The sequence below is a fragment of the Uloborus diversus genome, chromosome 2, assembly GCF_026930045.1.
Source record: "Uloborus diversus isolate 005 chromosome 2, Udiv.v.3.1, whole genome shotgun sequence".
Taxonomy (NCBI): domain Eukaryota; kingdom Metazoa; phylum Arthropoda; class Arachnida; order Araneae; family Uloboridae; genus Uloborus; species Uloborus diversus.
The window spans coordinates 116,615,811-116,637,400 of NC_072732.1; the positions used below are offsets into that span (position 1 = coordinate 116,615,811).

At 32.9% G+C, this 21,590-nt stretch overlaps 1 protein-coding gene across 1 annotated transcript in view; it reads left to right on the forward strand.

Annotated features, from left to right (window-relative positions):
- The first annotated feature begins 1,397 nt into the window (after positions 1-1,397).
- The window catches only part of LOC129216004 (uncharacterized), a 175,557-nt gene continuing 155,364 nt past the window's right edge, over positions 1,398-21,590 (forward strand). The window contains exon 1 of the mRNA XM_054850141.1: positions 1,398-1,485. Coding sequence (XP_054706116.1) covers positions 1,446-1,485 — 40 coding nt within the window. The 5' untranslated portion in view covers positions 1,398-1,445. The remainder of the gene's footprint in view (positions 1,486-21,590) is intronic.

A 21,590-nucleotide genomic window follows, 5' to 3' on the forward strand; every position in this document is an offset into this window, starting at 1 on the left:
GTATACGAATCGTTCCTCTACCATATTATAGAACGCTTTGGTAGATTGCAATATTTAATTCGCTTCTGAAATATCATAACCTGGGAACGCGGTAGAGAGCAAGCGTAAACATTCAGGGCGCCAGTGGAGTAGCGCCAAAGTACATAACTTATGACCACGTAAAAAATTAAATATTTTGAAAATAAAAGATTTTCCTCGCACCATGTTTTTTTTTTCTTATTCTATGAACTTTAGTGACTAAAAGTAGTGCTGGTAAAAAAAATTGCATCACCCTCGCATTTTCACAACAATGGGATTATGTGAGAAGTTTTGGTCGATCGATTAACGATGAATGTATGTGAAATTCTGAAAAACTTATGAAATAAACATTTAACGGCAGGAATCCGATAATTGTTTACGTAGATCGGGGCTGTTTCCAAGCCAAGCCAAACTGCTGACCCCATGCTCGTTTTTCCATTTCTGAACCTGCGTGTGAGTTTAGAGAAAAAAAAACCTTAACTCAATGTCAATTTAAGTCTATGGCAGGAGAAAGGTTTTAAATTGTTACTTACCAGTTTTGCCCTATGGCAAGGAGCAGAATCATCCTGGAAAATGACATTTGGAACTATGTAAAGTGATCCCGGATAGTAGGAAGCAATTTCTCCTCCAAAATGCCAATATACACCTGAGCGTTTACTGTTCCTTGCACAAAGTGAAGCCCACCAGCTCCTTGATCAGAAATACATCCCCAAATCATCTGGGATACAGGATGCTTGACTGTGTGTTGAATGCAGTCGGGATGATATTCCTCTCCTTTGAGGCGCGGGTGATGCATTTTTTTACACCACCACTGTAGTACTTTTGACTGATGGAAACAACCCCATTCTTTAAATAATTTGGGGCCCCTTAGGAAGAGGGACCAAAGCCCAGGCCTAGTGAGCCTGTGCTGTAATCAGGCCCTGGGCTGGATGCTGGATGCTTTTGAGCAATGACGAATATTGCTCTCACTTGAAGGTAGTTGATGTTCCTTTGATTTTTTTTTTTTTTTTTCTTCCATTTGAACTCTCACGTGTAATAATATTAGTTTCTCAAGTTAGAAAATGAAGATAAAGTGCACTTTAGCAAGTCTTACTTTCTTCCCTTTAATAAATTTATAGCAGCAAAAGCGATACATAAAAAAAAGGCCATTAAAAAGAATGACTACAAATCAAATAGCATGTGTTCGGTTGCGTTCATTAGTTCTTTAATTAATCTATCAGCAAGACAAAAGAAACTTCGCAACTTCAGATTCGAAACAGTGCTAAAAGCTTTTTCTTTTTTCGCTCCACTCTCACAGCAAAGCGCAACAGCATGTGGGGGAGGAGGAACCAATTATGCAAGCTGTCTCTAGTTCCCCCCGCTCGAATATTCCTCTTCTTCGTTATTTGACGTTCAAGTGTTGAGCCGCGCGCGGCCTCGCTCTTATAATGGAGCTTTTTTCTCTTGTCTGTTTGGTTTTCGGAATCGGTAAGTGCATAATTTATGTCAAAAAACTTTACATGCTTTTATGGTCAGTTGAGCAAAATTTCTATTTCGTAAAAATAGTACTTTGTACTTGCTAAGATTTTTTAATTTAAGTTTCGAACTTTTAACCAGGAGGTCTAAGTGATCTGTCCCAAAAAATTCTTTTTTCGGCAACTTTTGCTGTAGGTTCGGCAAATTTGGAGCCAATATTTCAAAATTGAGATTTTATTTATTTTTTTTTTTTAAGTTCAATTGTTTTTTTAATGATAACTAATGTTCGTTCTCTCCCTCTCATTAGGAGTTTTGTATGTATGATGCGTTTATGCTCACATTTCATCATTCGGTAAAATTGGAATTTCATTCAGCAAATCGAGAATTTCTCCCCTCTAAAAATATTTCATTCGGGGCGCCCGTGCTTTTAACATCGCTTCGAATTCGGATAAGCTACTCTAAGTTTCAGCAGAGATATAAATAAGTATGGAATTAAAAAATGCAAAAATATTTTTTAATTCTGCAATATAGTTTTTTATTGTGTCAAGGAAAAAAGAATCGCTAAAGTATTTAAGATTTTGAAGATAACTTATCCAGTTTTTCTCAGAAACGTACACATCAACATCATTTCATCAAATTCCTAAAATAATTTTTTTTTTTTTTTCATTTTCAAATGGGGTCGTTTCCAAAATTTTAAAAGATTTTTTTTTCCGAAAGAGCATAATTTAAAAAAAAAGGATTTAACCCTTTAAAAATAATTTGATCAAGTTTAATATTTAAAAAAAATATTTTAATTGGTTCGCTTTCATTGTTTAAGCTTCTGCTGATGACGTCCTAAATGGTGAACTGCCATTCACTGTTGCCATTCACAGAGGCAATATTAAATTCGCAACTTCACTCACGTGTACTGGCAACGATATGGTTGATAGCAAGTGTAGAGCGCAATATTTAATTCATTTCTTGATTATCATAACGTTGAAACGCGGTAGACAGATGCGCCAAAGTACATCATTTGTGACGTCATTAAGACCACGCATTATTTTCAAAATTGGAGAGTTTAAAGTATTAATTTAAAGTCAAGCGTTGGGAAAATGAAAGTTTTTTTCGCTCCATGTTATTTCTTTTGCTTATTATATAATAAGAACAACGGCAACCCGTGCCTACTTGCGCCTAAAAGTGTAAACCAGCCCTGTGTACTAAGCCGAATTTTAAAAAAAAATTCAGAAGTTCGAAATTTTATATTGATAAAACGTTGCCCCTGCAGCCCCACATGTACCACAAAAATATTTATCCAAATTAAAAAATATTTAGGTGTTCAGCAAAAGGCCTAAAATTTATAATTTTCTTCAAAAAATTGATTTTTTTCTATTTATCTTTTAAAAAATCACATGTACATTTAAATAAAATATCAAGTACAAAAATTATTAGCGAACACATTTTCAAATCAAAATTTGCAAATGAATAGCAAAAAAAAAATATATTTGCATATTTTTAATGAAAAATTTTACTTAAAGTTGAAAAAAATCCATATTTTGAGTATTATGTGGGAGACTTAAATATTGCAATAGAGCGAAAATTTCTATTTAACACTAATTATCAACTTTAGTTTTTATACTTCTTTGGATTGATAACTTCTTAAAATGTACCTTTCATTTTAAAAATATATATATTCATAGAAAAAAAAGGGGGGGGGGATTAGGCAATCAGGGGACTGTCGACAGAAGTGAAAACTTAAAACTACAAAATAAATTTAGTATATTTAGGCGCGCGCGTGTGTGTAATGTGTGCTTAATATGCATGCTTAAAAACATAGGATTTGATCATTTTTTAAATAATGTGATAAAGTTTAATATTTTCAAAAAATAATTTAAATCGGTGCGCAGACTCAATTTCATTTTTTACGCTTCTGCGCATGACATCACAAATGATGAACTACCATTCACTGCTGCCATAAAGGCAGAGCCCAATATTTAATTTGCTTCTTTACTCACATGTATTGATAAAGATATGGTTGATAGCAAGGATGGAGCGCAATATTTAATTCGCTTCTTGATTATCATAACGTAGAAACGCGGTAGACAGATGTGCCAAATTAGGGGAAAAGGAGGCACATGTGAGCACGGGGCACATGTGAACATGGTATGTTTTACTAGGATAACGTCAAGCAAAAAATCTTAAAAAATTCTCAAGCAATGGCGGTAGCAGCCCTACTTTTTAACCAAATTTTCAGAGCATGGAATTAGTTTATACTCCTGTGGTGACAGTTTCTTTGTTTCAGAAGATGCTGATATACTTTTATCACTGTCTTCTTCCTGTAAAAACATATATTAAACTAATTAATAAGCTAAATTCAATTATTGCAAACCATTATTAGAACATTCTCGTAAATTTATGGCAATGTTTAAACTTTGTAACAATAATTAATAATTCTTTATTTTTGAAAATTAGTTCTAAGGTAGATGACGGGGCAGTTGTGAACACAACATCTAGAGGCACATATGAACAGTTCCCATATCCTCTCGCTATATAAATATTAGTATAGGCTTGCTAAAAATGTTAAAAGAGATTTAAACATTTATAATTATTATTTTGCTGCAATCAGTTTGTAAATTTATTGTTAATTGTTATTAAATAATTATTGAGCAATCACGATTTCTTATTGCTTTCATTTGACTGTTTTGAGGCCCTACGAGGCCTTCGAGATAGGAAGGCCATCCAACTAGCAAATGACGTCATCGTTCGTCGATCCACAATGATTTTGGGAAGTGAGCGCTTTGATTAGTATTTTGGTTTAATTAAACTATTTGGTTTATTTATTATTGTCTTCTACTATTTTAGTAGTATTAAAACTTCTACTTTTTCATTTGAAAACATAAAAAGGAACCAATAATCATACATTAAAAAATACACTGAGCTAATTCATAGTATTTCACATAAAAACATTTATAAGTCTTACAAAGTATTCAAATAACTAAACACGATTTTATTTTACAATCTTGTAAAAACAAAGTGATAAATAAACATAGTTTTATTTTTCATTTGACTTTTTTTTTTAACACTAATCGCATTTTAACTACTCGTATATTGTATTGAAACATTGAGTCTTAAGAAGTATTCAAATAAATAAATGAACTTTCATTTTACAATTACATCAAAACAAAAAATAATTTTACCATTGTATTTGAATAAGAATAAAATGAAATTTTAAAATATAAATGAACATTTTTACTAAAGTAAACGAGAAACATAACTGCAATATGTTTCAAAGACATAACATCAAATTAAAATACATAATACCAGATTATTAATGTTAACTTAGCTTAGCAAATTTATGCTTTTAAAAAGACATGAATGATTGGGTGCCATCCCCCAAAGTAAACGGTGCCCTACCTCCTTCAATTATGAAAACTTCAAGAAAAATACCCCATAAACATCTCCCCCATCTCCCTTAAAATTTCAAGGGCACAGTTATTTATAACTATAGCCGTTGAAAAGCTATCATTATTATGAGACTATGATTCCTACCCCTCCCCCCTTCGGTGGGCACTCTCGAAAAGTTACACAGGAATTCAACTTGAAAAACGTTAATTAAAGAATGAATTATACAACATCATGAATACTGTATGTTGTACATCAAAAAAAAATGTATTCAATATCAAAGCAACCTTTTTTTTTAATTTGGAATTTAGCTACTTTTCCATTTTCAGCTTTTTCTGCTGCTAATGATTCTTGTGTAGGGGGGGGGGCTTTAATAGTTCATCATTTTGGGCTTTTGAAAAATTATTTTAAAGAGCATTAATTGATGACAAAGTAACCTTTTTCAAAAAACTTCTCATAGAATGACCTTTTATCAACTTTCTTCAATACTTAAAACTTCATATATGTTAAATTTAGATCAACATTTTGCTGAGTAGGCTCTTTTAGGAATTCAGTGTGACATTTTTGTGACAGGGGGAATGGAGATGATAACAAGAAGTGTGACATCATGCGTTGTTTATAACAATATGCTCATGTTGAACAGCGTTACATGTAACAAGGAGGGGGGGGGGGGGGGAGATTTGTTCAAAATTTTGCAACATCCTTTATGGACAGCCCCTTAATTCAATTTATGTTACAGTTTCAGAGTTCCTGAAAGCTTTTTAACAGAAAACCCCAAGGAGTTCAAAAATTATATAGTTCAAGACATTTTGCCTTTTTTAAGCATAACAAACAAGCATAGAGCATTTGGCAAAAACACGTTGTATCCACTGCTAAAAAGTAATCTTTCGCAAGCCCAGAAATCATGAATACCGTTAACTCAACCACAATTTGTACATAAATATCATAAAACTTAAAGACAACAGTGCCAAAAAAAAAAAAAAAAAAACATATTTTTTTTAATTTGCGCACAGAATCAGCTTGTTTGAATAACATTGCAGGGGCGTAGTTGGGGGAAAATGTTTGAGTATCGAACCCACTACTTCCGGCGTTCAAAGCTAATCTTCTTACCTCAGAACTACGGAAGCCCATCAAGGAATGTTTTTTGATCAAAATAACACATGGTAGCGTATGAAACAATTTAATCGAAACCGAAAATATAAGATTAGTTCAGTTAAAAGCCTGTTTCAATAAACTTGTTTACATATTAACTGAATATCAACACCAAGTTACGTTGCTTCTGATAGCAACAAGTATATTCGCGGAAAATTTTGACACATGTATATTGTCAGCTTGGAAAATCCATTTCGAATAAATGCGTGCACAAGGTTGAAAAAATAAAGAAATAAAAAGTTGCAAGTTAACCGTTTCAAATATTAAAGCAGTATGCTGAAATTACAAATTACAGACAAAGATATCAGAAAGGAAACTGACAATTGTTTGTGTAATGGAGGAAAAGTTAAGTAACCTTAACTGCATGAAGCATAAAATGTTAATTTATTTATCTGAGAAAAGTACTTACCTCCGAACTTTAAGATTTATTCCATGAGGCGCTCGATTTTTTTCTTCTCATGCAGGTTGTTCGGTAGCGCAAATCGCTGACTCCCTTTCACTCAGCAGACACTCAGACACTTACAAGACTTATTATATATATATATATATATATATATATATATATATATATATATATATATATATATATATATATATATATATATATATATATATTTTTTTTTTTTTTTAATTGCCTCTACATTCCGGTACGTTTAAAGGATGAAATAAATCCAACAGTATTGTGTTCAAGAATGTGCATCCGAAGTTACATATTTCCTATTTCATCTATTTCAACCAGAGAAAGCAGCACTCTGTGTGCCTGCAAACTGCACTGCTTTCAAAGTTTCGCGCCAAGTTCAAAGATCGGCGACTGGTGGCGTAACGAAGCGGGGGGGGAGAGGAGTTGTCTGGCCTGTTATCACGTGGGTCTCGGGCCCTATCATTTTATTCTCCCCACCAGCACCCTCTGCAGCATCACCGTCGACCGGCCGCCTCACGATGCTGCTCCTCTAGCGAAAACTGTCTCCAGGTTGCGTCCATATCCTACACTTACACGCATACATACACGCACATACACAAACACATACACACATACATACGCCTACACACAGATACACATACACACACACCACCACATACACACACTCAAACACATACACACACACACGCATACATACAGACACCTATACATACACACACAACTACTCACACACTCATGCCTGCACACAGACACAAACACATATGCTTACGCATACAGACACATTCCCCGCCCCCCGCACAAACACTCATACACACAACTGCCCACACACTCATACCTGCACACAGACATAAACACACATGCCTACACACATACACATACCCCCCTACACACAAACACACATACCCCCCCCCACACGCCTACATACACACACACACACTCGTGATTGCAAAAAACATAATTTGAATTCAAGAGGTCAAAATTCAAATTATTAATTTTTAATTATTTATTTTATTATTTTTATTTTTTAAATTCTTTAATTACTAAATCGTTGGCCAAAAATTTAAAGGCAAATAATATTTGCAAGGAAAATAAAGACAAAATATTTTTCTAAAATCTGAAGTTTAGAATAATTTTAAAACTCATCATCATATTCTGCATGAAGTTTAAACACACTAACAAGAATAAACTTTACTTATTAAATTATTCTTTGAATTGTTTAGTCTTGTAAGATATTTCTTGTCGATCCAGTGATTAGAACATGCTATGAAACTTTAAAATTTGACAATGAGCAAAGTTATATAATTCGAAAAAAATATTTTCTTAATGATAGTTACTGTACAATTCAGACAGACAAATTAGAGGTCACAGACCCTTGAATGTAATTGGTATATACGTTTATGCTTCATTATAACGAGTTTTTCGTTGAAATATGATGCCCGTCCTGCCTTCCTCAATCGTGTTCACATGTACCCCAAGCTTATTCACTTGTGCCCCCTATAGGGGCACATGTGAACAATTGAGACAGTTTTTCAAAATTCCGTAAAGTATAGAAATATTGTTTTTAAAAATCTGAAACAATTCCATGGCACAAAGAAAAGACTATTCAATCATGAGGACCCTTTTTAGCCTACTTTCCCAGTAAAAGTCAGAAAAAGAAGAAAAAAGCATGAAAGAAGGCTTAATGCATCTTAAAAATATCGTGAAAAACAAAAAAAGGTCAAAAATAAATAAAATAATTAAATAAATATTGAAAAATTAAAAATTGGAAAGTAGGGTATTGAGATGGGGAAAAATGTCTGTCGGTCTGTCTGTCGGTCTGTCTGTCTGTCGGTCTGTCTGTCTGTCTGTCTGTCTGTCGGTCTGTCTGTCTGTCCCCCCCTAATAACTTTTGAATGAAGAGTCCGATTCGAACAAACTTTTTTTGTTCGAAAGATCTCGGCGAGGACACCTCATTCCCATATTTCACTTTTTGATTTGAACTACTTTTTGTTCAATTTTGAACAGTTCAAAAAAACTTAACGTTAGCGCCTACGGGGAAATTCAAAGCAATTCCGAACTTTGAGGCGAATTTGCTTCAAACAAACTTTGTAGGAAAAAGCTTTTGATAAAAAACTTGTATATAAGATATCTTTTTGATTTGAACAATTTTCCGTTCAATTTTGAACAGTTCAAATCCCTTAACATTAGCGCCTACGGGGAAACTGAAAGTCAATGTAGATTCCGTACTTGAAGGCGGATTTACTTCAAACAAACTTTGTTGAAAATAGCTCTTGACGACCTACTCCCGACTCCGACTCCGAGAATTTAGGGGGACATGACACCGACTATGACTCCTGTTCCCGACAATTAATCGGACTCCGACTCCCCGACTTCGACTCTGACTTCGTAGCTTTGGCAAACATTTATACACGGAGGACAAATGACTGACTCCGATTCTTGGACATTCGACTCCGACTCTTTTATCCCAAAATGAGATTGACTCCGACTCCGCTGCTGTGGTTTTAACTGTGAAATAATTATTGTTGATATGATTTGTTTTTATTTTCACGCTAAAGTTTTAATTTAGGTATTTAGTTTTCGGTGAATAAACTCAAAAAATATGCGCAGACGATTTTTTTTTTTTTTTTTTTTTTTGACAATGAAAATTATTTTTTTAAGTTGACATTTTATTGTTTTTTTTTATTTTGGTAAGTGCATTAATTCGTTTAAAAAATTATTTTCGGCAACAGGGGAAAAAGAAACGATTTTTTTTTTATATGATGTATTTATTTTAATGAACTTATTATTATTTTTTCGTTTTGAAAGCTGTTAAAAAAAATTTTTAATGGAAAGAAGTGTATTAGCTGCTTTGTTTAAAAGGTGCTGCTATTTTATTTGTTCGTTTTTTTTTGAAGAAAAGTAAGGAATATTTTATTCCTAGAAATCAACTTAAAATATTTAAAAAAATATGTTTGAAAAAATTTGCGATTTTAGCTATTTTTGAGAATATTGATCAGGTACTAGAAAGTAGTATGGGTATACGGGAAAGTAGGCTCGTCTAGTTCTAGACGGAACTTCTTGTTCTGTGAGAAATTGATAGAAAAAAAAATTGTTCACATGTGCCCCTTTTCCCCTACATCATTTGTGACGTCATAAAGATCACGCCTCGTTTGAAAAATCGGACATTTTAAAAAATTAATTAAACAATAACTGTTGGGAAAATAAAAGTATTTTCTGGGTCCATGATTTTTTTTTCTTCTTCTTCTTTTTCTTTTCTCTCATTTTATCAACTTTAACTAAAAGTAGAACTTTTGACTGAAGGAAACAATTCCTTTATTTATTTTATTTATTAATTTTTTTTTTCGGGCTACATCAATGATGTTAGCCCTGTTTTTTTCCGCCCCCCTCCCTTTAGTTTGCGCAATAACAACGTTGTTTTGCTCTTTCTCTGTTTCTGTACAAAAGTAAACCTTTTACTTCTGCATCTTTTAATGGACACAACACAAATAAAATAGTCAGGCATTTAGGTATTTAAGCAAAAGTTGGGTAGTAAAATGTTTCACCAAAAAAAAACATAACGTCAGAGTTGTACAGACAGTGCATTAATGAATGCAAATCTGACGCATATTTATAAAGTTGATAATGTATAAATCAAATAAAAGCTGAAATATTACCGATTTTGTTAAAATCAAGCTATGAAAGAAATTTTAGGAATTTTGTGGTTTTATTAATTTTTTTTTTCTAAAAGGTTACAACATATTAGTTTTTCCTAATCTTTTCTTGCGGTATAGCATTTAGAAATAACAACAATGAAATTGAAATTCAACCGCTTTTGTTTACCTAAAAGGTAAATGTTAAAGTATTGAAAGGACACTGAATGAATACCTCAAAATGGATTTCACACTGAATTGAATTTATATCCTATTCACCTTGTATCAGTTGCTTTGATTAGAGCAAAAACACCGTTATAAAAGAGATCAACAGATATGACGTTCTTTTAAGTACGGCCGGAACTTATATTGCCTTTATATATTGTACAAAAGAGTGATTTTTACATCAGTTTCATTAACGATTACAAAAATATTTACTAACTGTATAGACCGACGGCTCTCAACCTTTTTAACAGCGGAGTTTCCTATTGCTTGCAGGAAACAGGTCGAATTTTTACCTAAAAGTCCTCATTAATGCGTGCTGATTTCATTCATTGATCTGGTGTCATATACTTACCAGCTTCCGTGAGCGCCATTACCCTTCATCTCCATGTTGGACTTCAATATATTACAACTGGTGTAACAAAGCGCTAAAAATATTAATTAAAATCATGAGCGCACAACTAAACGTATATATTTCATCGTTGTGATGAATAAACTAACATTTGAAATTTATACTTGCAAATTAGAGGTTGTTGGGTTTTGTAACAAAACAACTGCAAACTAATTACATGTGGTCACAAAAACATCTTCCTTCCCACAATGACTATATCCTTATTAAAATTTATAATGTTAGTTATATGGTGTTACCAATCTCAAGTTTTTAATTCTATTCTATTTTAGAGATATTTGGGTGAGCGGGATTGCCCGCTGAGCACCATTTTTTCCTACTTTCCCCTAATTCTTTTCCGTGGTAGGTGCGGAAAAGGACTGCATTTCTTTTTACCCGAACACGCATACGCGACGCAAAGGAGGATAATGTGTTTATGAGTCTATGTATGTATATTTGTTCCTATGTGGCGTTGTAGAGGCAAAACGCCTTGGCCAATTTTGATGATTCTTACGTCAATCGATTTGTCTTAACCTTGCAATTGTCACTAAACACATGACAGTAATCAAAATTTACCATAGCAGCAACCAGTCGCGATATTGTCAATTCAGAGTTGTGTCTCCCGCGTTTTCGCTGACTGCATTTCTTGTTTACTATTCTACTAAATCAATTTTGATCAGATTCCAGACTTTTTTGTGATTGTCAGACATTTTTTGTACAGTGCTATCAACACTTTTTAATCTGTCGTGGGTGAACAATGATTTTCAACAATGGTTCTTACAATGATTTTCAACAATAGTTTTTACAATGATTTTCAAAAAAAAAAAAAAAAAAGAATTATGGGTAGGGATACGCTGATTACTAGCGGTATGAAACATACTTTACGATTTACTATTCTCATGCTTACCAAATGCACATAATTTTTTTTAGAAAAATCGGTCGAGCCGTTTCGGAGGAGTTCAAACACTAAAAAAGTGACAGGAGATTTTTACACTTGTATATTGGATTTCTCTAGTCTGTTTTTGATCTTACTTATTGATCAAATTCTATGATTTACCCCTCATTTAAAGCTCATCGGGCTGTCTAATGACGAAAAATAGACTCACGGTCTAAAAATGTACCGCTTCTCTTAAATTTGAGATTTTGAATCGTCTGTGTAAGAAGAGGTCCCTTAACGGATGCCTCCTTTGATACAAATTTCCGCTTGGATTGTCTGATGGGAAAGCTGAGAGCTCAGTCGGTAGAGCATTCAGTTTTCCATCGAATGGTCCCAAGATCGAGCCTTTGTTCGAGTGGCATGCCTGTATAGCGTATTTAAAGTATGAATTTTGCATAGGCGTTAAAATGAATCCAACGGGAATGCTGTTCGCTTGTTTGACTCCTTAATGCAACCTTCATTCAGTATACTGAATTATGACAGATTATACATTTTTAAGTCATTGTCTCATTGTAGTTCGTGAGTATTGAGTGCGGTAATTTTCTACCTGGCGAGTATGCGAATTTTTACAAGGGGTATTTTTACGTGATATTTTTATAACAGGGCAAAAAAAATTCGAGCACAAATTCTCTGTACGGGTCAGCTAGTTTTATACATTGATTTTTTTCTCCCCCCACTGTTTGATTTTTTTTTTTTTTTTAATTTGTTGATAATGAGACTAGATGTTACTAAATTTTCTCATTCGCTCTTTTTTTTTTTCAAACTACCTCACTTTGTTCAATTTCGATTTATAATTATTATTTTCAAACTCGTCGTTGAACATTAAATGAATGAAATAGGGGAAACCCGGGTAAAGTGGATACAGCGGGCAAAGTGAATTTCGCCTATAACTCAATTGTTCGTTGGCCTAAAGGCACATTAATTTAGGATAAGACCTATTCCTCAGCCTGCTAAACCAATAACAACACGTAAACGGAAGCTGCAAAGATCTACACTCCTGACAAGTCCTTCAGTAAAGAAAGATCAGAAACAAAAATTTGGAGAAGCAAGAAAGACGCTCATGAAGTCACTGGATGATGTTTTGACTAATTTGACTAAACCATCTCAGAATACAGTTGAAAAGACGACTAATAAAACGTTTGTCCAAATCAAAAATCTTTACTACAAAACATAAAACTGCAAAAGAGAATAATAAGAAGAAGGAAGTAAAGAAATTTGATGATGTACAAGGTGCATTTTCTATGATGAAATGTATATTGAAGAAGATGATTTGCCACACAAAGGAAAAAACTGGATACAATGTCGTATTTGAACTCATTGGTGTCATGAAGAGTGTTCAGCATTCGAAAACGGCAATGAATTTGTTAATGATAACTGCAATGATTAGTATTGCAGCAGAATTTTTTTTTTTTAAATAATTATTATTAATATTTTCCTGTTGTTTTTTTTTTAAGTCTAATTTCATTGTTTGTTATAATAATAACAAAAATAATTAGTATCTTAGCAAAAAAAAAAAAGAAAAGAATATGTTCCTTTAATTTTGATGTTTGTTTTATTTTTAAGTTAAATTCTTTGTTTGTAATAACTACGATGATTAGCATTGTAGCAAAAAAAAAAGTTTTTAAATGTGTTCCTTTAATTTTCGATGTTTATTTTATTTTTAAGTTCAATTTCTATTTGTAAACACTACAATAATTAGCATTGTAGCAAAAAATGCTTTTGAATATGGTCCTTTCATTTTCGATGGTTATTTTATTTTTAATGTTTAGTTCTATGACAGATAATGTTGTTCGCTTTGCCCTAGTACCGAATCCACTTTACCCGGTGTGCTGGGCAAAGTGGATAGTCATGCCATTGTTGAAAACTGACCTTATATCTAATAGTTCAATTAATATAAGGTCACTTGTTACTGCATTATGTAAGTTAATTACATGAAGACTGATTATAAACATTTGTTTCAATTTCCCCAGTTATAACTAAATGACAATAATCAAGAAAAGCTTAAGGTGTTCACGTTGCCCGGTTTTCCTCTACCAACGTTTTGATGCACAAAAATTGCAAATTACTGCAGACACGTGTTTCGGTGTTACATGAGCATTTTATGACTCATTCGCTCTGCGGAAGACTACATTCATTATAGCACGACGGGTCAGAAAAAAAAATATTTAAAAAAATCTATTTGATGTTGATACCGCTTTAGATTGTTCAGAGTCACGTTCGCCATATCACTAAGCACAGGAAACTTGAATGATGAAACAAAGCACTCAGCGATTACGTTAAATGAGTTCGTGATTCGTAGCAAAATAAAGTGAAAATTTTACTTGAGGAGTAGAGGCTAAACGAATATTAAATGTCAAATTATTGCGTAAACTTTCTAAAGAGGTCGGACCTGATTCTGGGGAGGGGCGGGGGGGGGGGGGGATAATGGACAATAGCGCAGCGAGACTTGGGGATTACCCAACGCCCAAGAAGCGTTGGTCAGTGCTGAGAAGTCGGAGTTGAAGCCGGGAGTCGAAGGTTTAAAATTTCAGAAGTCGGAGTCAGTGTTGGTCATTTTCTCCTAATTTCCGCAACTCTACCAGTGCCCGCGGAATCGGAGTCGGGAGTTGAAGATTTAAGTTACGAAAGTCAGAGTCGGTCATTTTCCCTCAAATTCCTCAACTCTGCCAGTGCTTGCGGAATCGAAGTCGGGAGTTGAAGGAGTTTAAAACTTCAAGCGTCAGAGTCGGAGTCAAGCATTTTCCCTCAAATTCCGCCATTCTGTCAAAGCTTGCAAAGTCAAAATCGAGAGTAGAAGGCTTAAATTTCCGAGAGTCGGGGTCGAAGTCGGTCATTTTTCCTCGAATTCTGCAATTCTGCCAGTGCTTAAGGAGACGGAGTCGGGAGTTGAAGGCTTAAAATTTCAAGAGTGAGAGTCGTAGTCTGTCATTTTCCCTCAGAGTTCCCAACTCTGCTAGTGCTTGCCGATTCGGATTAATTTTGTGATAAGGGAGTCGGAGTCGGCGTCGAGGGCTCTGAAACTCCCGGAAGCGGACATTTTTCCTCCGAGTCCGTAGCCCTGGTTTTAATAGATATTGCCATTCCTAAGATGGTGGTTGATGTTCATGTAACCAGTAGCGTAGCGAGAAAAAATCCTTGCAGGGGGTTAATTTTTTCTGAAGTTTAAAGTAAAGCTATGCCCTCAAGTTTACACACACACACACACACACACACACACACACACACATATATATATATATATATATATATATATATATATATATATATATATATATATATATATATATATATATATATATATATATATATATATATATATATATATATATATATATATATATATATATAATGTATGTATATACAGTGAAGCTATGCTTTTACTAAGGGTTATTGAACAATATAAGTTTTTATGTTAAAGGCATATTGAAATAACAAATGAAATTAGATTTCAGTTAATACAGTTAAATTTATAAAAAATATTCATTATATCCAGCACAATCATACAACCTTACTTAAACAAAACAAATGCATATTGTAAATTAGCAACGTATTGAATACAAAATTGAATACAAAAGAGATTTAAAGAAATCGTACAAATTATAAATTAAAATTATTCATATTCCGGTTTCTGTATCATAGAAACAATATACGTATGATAACTAAAATCTAATATATAAAAATCTTCAGTCACGGTGTTAGTGTTTGAACTCCTCCGAAAAGGCTCGACCAATTTTTATGATTTTTTTTTTTTTTTTTTTGTACATTTGGTACGTATGAGAATAGGTCGTAAAGTACATTTCATACCGCGTATTAGTTAAGGTCCGGAATTTTTTTTGGCGATCAAATGTCAAAATGGTGCAAAAAATATCTTTCACTCAATGGGATGGTTTCCTTCAGTCAAAAGTACTACTTTTAGTCATTGAAATTGATAGAATGAGCAAAAAAAAAAAAAAAAAAATACATGGAACCAGAAAATACTTTCATTTTCCCAACAGTTTTTTTTTAAATTAATTTTTTAAAATGTCCGATTTTTCAAACAAGGCGTGGTCTTTATGACTTCACAAATGATGCAACTTGGCGCATTTTTCTACTACATTTCCACGTTATGATAATCAACCACGTTATGATCAAGCGCTTGTTATCAACCACATCGTTGCCAATACACGTGAGTAAAGATGCGAATTAAATATTTTGCTCTGTGAAAATGGCAGCATTGAATGGCATTTCATCATTTGTGACGTCACACGACAGAAGTGTAAACAATAAAAGCGCAACGATTTCAGTAATTTTTAAAAAATATTAAACTTAAATAAATTATTTTTAAAATGGTCAAATCCTATGTTTTTAAGCATGCTCTTTCAGAAAAAAAATACTTTTAAAATTTTGGAAACGACCCCATTGCTCTTCGAAATGAATATTGATTTCCTTTATTGCATTGCCATACTTTAGGATAAAAAAATATTACTTTTTCGCACTACGTTAGCCTTTGGATCAAACTATGAATTAGTTCGTTACATTAATAAAATACATTGTATTGAGAAAATGAATGGTTGGTGTTTCTTGCTTTTATCGGCGATCATAGTTTAAATCGCTCTATTCCTCTTTCTGCCATCTATCATAGATCCCATCCCCACACACGTTCGTTTTTTTTTTTTTTTTTTTTTTTTTTCAATTAACAACCAAAATATTCGCTAGAAATAATTTATACGGCAGAACATCGTTTGCCGTGTCAGCTCGTAAACTATAAAAGTTTGTGATTCGATGTTTTCTTAGTGTCTTGAAAAATGAAAAGTTTAAAGGTAAGGTTGCTTCTCCACGAATAATAACTTTTAAGAAAACCCGTCATTTAAAAATTTCCCAGGGTTTATATTTTTCATGTTATATTCTTTCAGTATAATTTTTCAAAAAATTGCTAGCCCTTTGCATTACCATGCTTTTTTTTTTTTTTTTTTTGACAAAAATATTTCGTAAATACATTTTTTATTTTATTTTAAATTCTGATTCATGTTAAAATTTTGGATTTTCATACCTCCCTCCCCCTCTGATTCGAAATTATGGGTGAAATAAATTAACTTTTATTCGTAAAATTTCCAAAACTCATTCTACTTCCCTTCCGGTCATCATCTACAGAACAACCCCTGTAAAGTTACACCCCTGTTTCCACAAAGAGGCCACAAATAAAGTAACAAACTTGACTTAATTTTCTAAAGTAACAAACTTTATAAATGTCTCAATTTAGTGAGACGCGAAAGGTAGCTGGTAACTGAATACGATTTTGTGAGAGTTCTTTATGTAACTATACTATTCGAAAAAAAGGTGATTTTAGATTTTTTAATGATATATAATAAAAGCAAATATCGCTAAAAGCGTGACTATAGCGTAAATGTTACAAGGAGTGCAAGCTAATATGTACGAAAGGATAGTATACTTTTAAAAATACAATATTGAAATGTTTACTTTCTTTCTAAATTCGCCATTTCTCTTTCTTGTCTCAGAACTAGAAAATGCTGCAAGGTCAAGTAACTCGTAAAAGTGCTTCTTTAAATAAATTCCAAACATAGTAGAAACATAACATCTGCGTTTAACATTTCAGCTTCATATCCATCAAGTGACACCAACTGGAATCTCAGTGGTTTTCAACAAGTCTTTGAAAATGTCTTAGTCGTATAATTCATTTTTTCTTTTTATTGTGTTGTACACAAAACGTTTTCTTGACAGCATGACAAAAGAAATTCAGATAATTTAGTTAAAGAACATTTCCAAAAGTTTTTTTTTTTTTTTTTTTTGATGTGACATCCGGAGAATGACTTGCCTCGCTTGACATCACCGAGGTACTAATTATGCAATGCAAGATTTTTTTTCCTATGGAATCCTCCGACAAGTAGATTTCGAGACCGTTTCGTTTAAAATAAGGTAGAACTCAAGGTATTCATTTGCTATTCGCATGAGTTGTGAGTTGATTTTCTTTGTTTTAGTGTTTTTTTATTAATAATACTAGCTGCATTGCCCGGCTTTGCACGGTCTACCTCGAAAATAAAAGTTATGTCAGGTGAGGCATGTTCAACAATCAGGCTTCAATTCGAGATAAAAAAAAATATTGTAAAATATCCTGTCAAAATAATCATTCTTAAAAAAATAAAACGGCAAATCAAAATTTCCCGAATAAATTAAACACCACCCTCCATAAATACAATTAAAAACCTTAATTATTTTCTACTGACAGAACACAAAAGAAAAAAAAAGAAAAAGAAGATAAATCGCTAAATAATAATCAAAAGGAGAAATTTTTACCTCAAAACAAAAACAATAATTTTATTTCGTCGCAGTTGAAAAAAAAAGGGGGGGGGGGGAATCACCTTCTGAAACTTGATTCACGCTAATTTAAAATGAGATCGCGCAAACGATAATTTTCTCGAAATAAAATTTCTGTTCCATTAGGCTTAATAACGCTTTTAATTTTTTTCCCGGTGATTTTACAGTCTTTTCTTTTAATTCGTAGGAAGTGAATGTACACTATGAGTATTTTTCGCGGGCTTTCGAATGATACCTGAATTAAGAAAATCCGCTAATTATTTCGGGTAGAAAGAGCCGTTTAATGCCATTTTTTCGGACCCTAAAATTAAAATTTGACGGTTCGGTACTATTTGGAGCTCGAAAAACCCCCTACGTTCCTTCTCGGGTGCCCAAGTACCTCCTTGACAAATTTGGTCGAGATTCGACGTAAACTGTGGATTGGTATGGGGAGCATACACACACACATATATATATATTCTTTGTTTTATTTATATAGATTTATTCATTTTGAATTTGATGAAATATTTATTTATTTCATCTTTTCTTTATGAACTACTAGCGGTGCCCGCACGGCTTTGCCCGTAGTAGAAAAATAAAAGGTCGTTTGGTTCGCTTGTATATTTGCAAATAATGGATGATGAATTTCTCGCCAATTTGCTATGTTAATTTGCTCGCCCATGTTATGGTAATTTGCTCGTCCATTAATGGTTATTTTGCTCGTTCACTTATGGTTATTTGCTCGTCCACGTTATGAAAATTTGCTCGACCATATTATGATAATTTGCTCGGTTAAATTTTCTTAAAATTGGAATAGAAAAAGAACAAAATCGAATTTTTGAAAAATCGCTTCGAGGTGCTCCCCCCTATCCTACGAATGAATTTTGTGTCAAATGTCATAAAAATCGGCCGAACGGTCTAGGCAATTTTTTTTTTTTTTTTTTGCTGAAAAACATATTATTACTATTTTACTTATTTATTTAGAGAGGGGTTTGGTACAGTGAGACAACAGCAATATATTTTTTGTATAAATATTTCTAGACTGGTAAAAATTTTGAAATTCAAATCGACATACTGTGAACAATATAATAGAAAAAAGGCTGGTTGCAAGTAAATAAGAGTAGCAAAAAAAAGCAGGAAAAAGTAAGTAAGAAAAATAATTGTGTCGTCATAGAATGAACCCATCGAAGTAAAATATCTCCATTGTTTGTTGCAACGTTTCTAAACTGTTAGATAAACTTTACAAACTAGTGTTATTAATCTTACATTTGCATATTAATTAACGTTCGTTTTAACAGTAGAGTGATGCTGTTAATTTTCTTAGTCTGAGAATGACAGTTATTTAGTTTTAGTTTATATTTTGCAATGAGGAAAAAATGATACACCATTAATGTTTTGCTTACTGCTCCCATGAGACTTTTATATTAAAAGTGGAAAAATTATGCATTGGACAAAATTTCATTACAACTACCCTGTTGATGCAAATATTTATAAACAATTGTAAAAGACCTACACCAACGAAATTAGGATTCTTCAATGGAATTCTGACTTTTATAGCTATATAATATCACATAAATAGTTGCATTTCGCTACGTATTCTTTAAAAAATGTTTTTATTTTTTCATTACAGTATACTAAATGCAATAAAATTTATTCACATTTCAAAATTTCAGGAAAAACGGAAGTCAGGTATGTTGGAGATTTTCTGAAACAAATAGGAAAGTAGCTGTTTGTACAAGTGATAGATGAAAGCTACAGTGAAAGCATTCCATCCTTATCAAATGTTACATCAAAATGACACTGTAAGCCAATGTACTAATCTAGAATCATCTTAATCATTCAATCTCAGTTACAAACAAATACGCGGTAGATATCACGACTGTGTGTCAAGACGACATGAAATTTTACCTTGTCCAAAAACCAAACCCAAACGGAAACAATCATTCATAATTTCCCCGGTAAATTTAGGTTCTTTCTAAGCTTGCAAATTCAAAAAATGTGTGTCTCACTGTTCTCATTTACTGGGGGATCAGTAAGACCTAATGCATTTCGTTTTATTTATTTATTTTTTTTCGTTTGTTTGAATTCATAGTGTTCTCTAGATCCGCTATTAAATCTATTACAGTGACAAATAGTTTACCATTTGAAAAAAGTTTATTACTACGTTTTTTAACAAAAAAAAAAAAAAGAATATAATTGAGAGTTTTTGTGTCTCACTCAACCCACTCTTCCCCAATTTAATTTTTAAATTTCAATTGAAAAACAAAATTATTGCCATGGAAAAATTATACAAACTCGGTGTTGTACCTGAAATATTTTCTAAATTGTAGTTATTGCTAATGCATAACATTTCTTTTCAGATTTTGAAAACCTGAAGGTTAAAAAAACAAAAACAAAATCAACATTCTTTAAACTTGGAACTGCCAACTCAATGTTCAACCTATTTTCATAAGTGTCAAAAAATATTAACTTGACTTAAAAAGTATTACACCGAATTCGCGCGTATGAGTACCACATCTATTCTTTTGATTTGTTGAAAATACAACAATTATTCAATAAGAGTACAAGAAAGTTATGTAGTGCAAGAGGTTCCCAAACTTTTCCGATTCATGGCATCATTTGAAGAATTAGAATTTTCTCACGGCACTTTAGTCTGGTTTTACTGGTTTACTACGGCACTTTAGTCTGGTAGTACCAGCGCGACTTTGTCCGTAATAGAAAAATTAAAAGTTCTTTTTGATTCACCTGTGAATTTACAAATAATGTATGGTGAATTTTCTCGCAAATTGGCTTGTACCCATGTTTACGGTTCCTCGTTATGATAATTTCGTATCCCGCCAATTGGCTTGTGCCCATGTTACGGTTCCACGTTATGATAATTTCGTAATTTACTCGTCCATCTTATGATAGTTTTGTTCTTAAAATTGGAATAGAAAAAGAACCACATCGAATTTTCGAAAAACCGCTTCGAGGTGCACACCCTCATGCTAAAAACTAACTTTGTGCCAAATTTCATGAAAATCTGCCGAACGGTCTAGGCGCTATGCGCGTCACAGAGATCCAGACATCCTCTGGACATCCAGACAGAGAGACTTTCAGCTTTATTATTAGTAAAGATGTTACCGTTCAAGTATGAAATCCTTTTTTTTTATAGACTACCTAGTTATTTCATGAAATAACTGATCGTGCCCACATTAAAGTGTAAAACTCTCTTGTATTTCATGGTTTAGCTAGTTATATCATAGAATAACGATCTGCAGTCCGTTAAAGTGTAAAATAATCTATATCATTATGTCTTGCACGACAGATGCATTTATCTTCCACCCCTACTGCATTTATGAAATATTCCAGGCCATATAGGGAGAGAACGTGTTGGCGCAATTTTTGTTTTAGAAATAATGTCCTTTGTAATTCTGTCATTTTAGTAATCCTTGTTGTAACAAATGATTTTATGGTAACGTTTCCATAAATACCGTTTACACGGCTGCATAAATTAAATAAATTGCTTCTTTTTCATTTTAATTGTCTATCATTAGTTTATGGAATACCTAGTTATTTCATTTTAGATAAATTGTTTATTTGACACTTTAACTGTCTCTCGTTAGTTACTTTGTAGAAATACCAAGTTATTTCATAGAATAACTATTTAAAGTGTCAAATTAATAACATGTTACACACTTTAACACAGGACACGATCAG